Source organism: Quercus lobata, chromosome 5, assembly GCF_001633185.2.
Source record: "Quercus lobata isolate SW786 chromosome 5, ValleyOak3.0 Primary Assembly, whole genome shotgun sequence".
NCBI lineage: Eukaryota > Viridiplantae > Streptophyta > Magnoliopsida > Fagales > Fagaceae > Quercus > Quercus lobata.
In genome coordinates this window covers 33,004,487-33,006,271 of record NC_044908.1, presented here as the reverse complement: position 1 = coordinate 33,006,271, position 1,785 = coordinate 33,004,487, and the positions used below count along the sequence as shown (strand labels likewise).

General features: G+C 46.9%; 1 protein-coding gene across 1 annotated transcript; it reads left to right on the top strand.

The window, feature by feature from the left end:
- Nucleotides 1–423: 423 nt before the first annotated feature.
- Nucleotides 424–969, top strand: LOC115990363. The gene has a single exon (XM_031114198.1). The coding sequence runs from the start codon at nt 424–426 to the stop codon at nt 967–969; it is 546 nt and encodes a 181-aa protein (XP_030970058.1).
- Nucleotides 970–1,785: the final 816 nt, after the last annotated feature.

The following is a 1,785-nucleotide window of genomic DNA, read 5'->3' as shown; positions in this document are numbered from 1 at the left end:
TAGGTATAAGAAATTCACTGCATGCCTGATGAACATTAGGCAATGGGAGGATGAGACGTTGAGGTCTTACATAACCCGCTTTGACAAAGAGGCCCTCTCGATTAATGAAGCTGACGACAAGATACTCGTGGCTGAATTCACGAATGGGTTACGGAAGGGTAAGTTTTTGTTTTCTTTATACAAAAATGATCCAAAGACTATGTCAGATGTACTTTATAGGGCAACTAAGTATATGAACGCGGAAGACGCGCTGCTGGCCTGAGAAGAGAAGCCTAAGAAAAGGGAAAGATAAGAGGAGGCACGACATGACAGGGGACGAAAGACGACAAGGACTAGAGACCGACGAGAGGATAGACGCTCAAAACTCCCCACTGGGAGGTTCACAAGCTTCACCCTACTGACTGCCCGGTCAACCAAGTCCTGATGCAGATCAAGGACGAAGAAACCCTGACATTTCTCCACAAACTGAAGGGAGACCCCAATAAGAGGTCCAAAGACAAGTACTCCCGCTTTCACTGTGATCACAATCATGACACATCTAATTGCTACGACTTGAAGCAACAAATAGAGGCTCTTATCAGACAAGGAAAGTTGCAGAGGTCCATCTACAAGGAAAGAGCGGACCCACCAAAAGAGCAAGTTGCCCGACGAGAGAACGAGCGTCCTAGGCTACCCGTAGGAGACATAAGAATGATTGTGGGAGGCATTATGGCTTCTGCCTCATCCAAAAGGGCTCGTAAGACTTACCTAAGGATGGTTCAGAATGTTCAACTAATGGGTTTCGTCCTAAAGATGGCACGAATCAATAACCCCATCATTGAATTCTCAGAGGAAGATGCTCGACGTCTCCATCACTCGTATGAAGATGCACTCATCGTTAGCATACGGGTAGGAGACTACAACACACACCAGGTCCTGGTTGACAACGGAAACTCCGCTAACATCCTCTACTACCCGGCATTCCAGTAGATGAGGATTAATAGAGAATGGCTGGTTCCGACCAACGCCCTACTCGTTGGGTTTAGAGGGATAAAAGTATACCCCCTCAGCGTGGTCATATTGCCCGTAATGGTTGGTGATTATCCTCAGCAAATCACTAAGGATGTTACATTCCATGTTATCAATTGCTCATCCGCCTACAATGCAATCCTAGTACGACCTACCTTTAACTCGTGGAAGGCCGTAACTTCGACCTACCACCTGATGATCAAATTCCCCATTGAGTATAGAGTAGGAGAAGAACGTGGAGACCAAGTGGCTGCATGCAAGTGCTACATAGCAATGTTGGAGATGGACAATCATCTACAGACCATGAATATAGAAGAATAGCGAACGGTGGCAGAGCCCCTTGAAGGACTTGAAGAGATACTTCTTGACAACTCCAGACTAGAACGAATGACTAGGATCGGCACCTTCGCCAATCCGCTGGTCCGCCAAGCACTCACGACTTTTCTCAAAAAGAACCAAGATGTCTTTGCCTGGAGTCATGAAGACATGCCCGGGATCAACCCTTCAGTCATGGTGCACAGGTTGAATGTGTCGCCCACTTTTCCACCTATCCATCAGAAGAAGTGGGTGTTTGCCCAAGAATAAGACCGAGCTATAACGGAAGAAGTCTGCAAGCTGCAAGAGGCAAACTTCAACAGAGAATTTTACTACCCTGACTGGTTGGAGAATGTGGTGATAGTCAAGAAAGCCAACAGGAAGTGGAGGATGTGCATAGACTTTACAGACCTGAATAAAGCATGCCCCAAGGACAACTACCCCCTCCCACGAGTTGAAGTC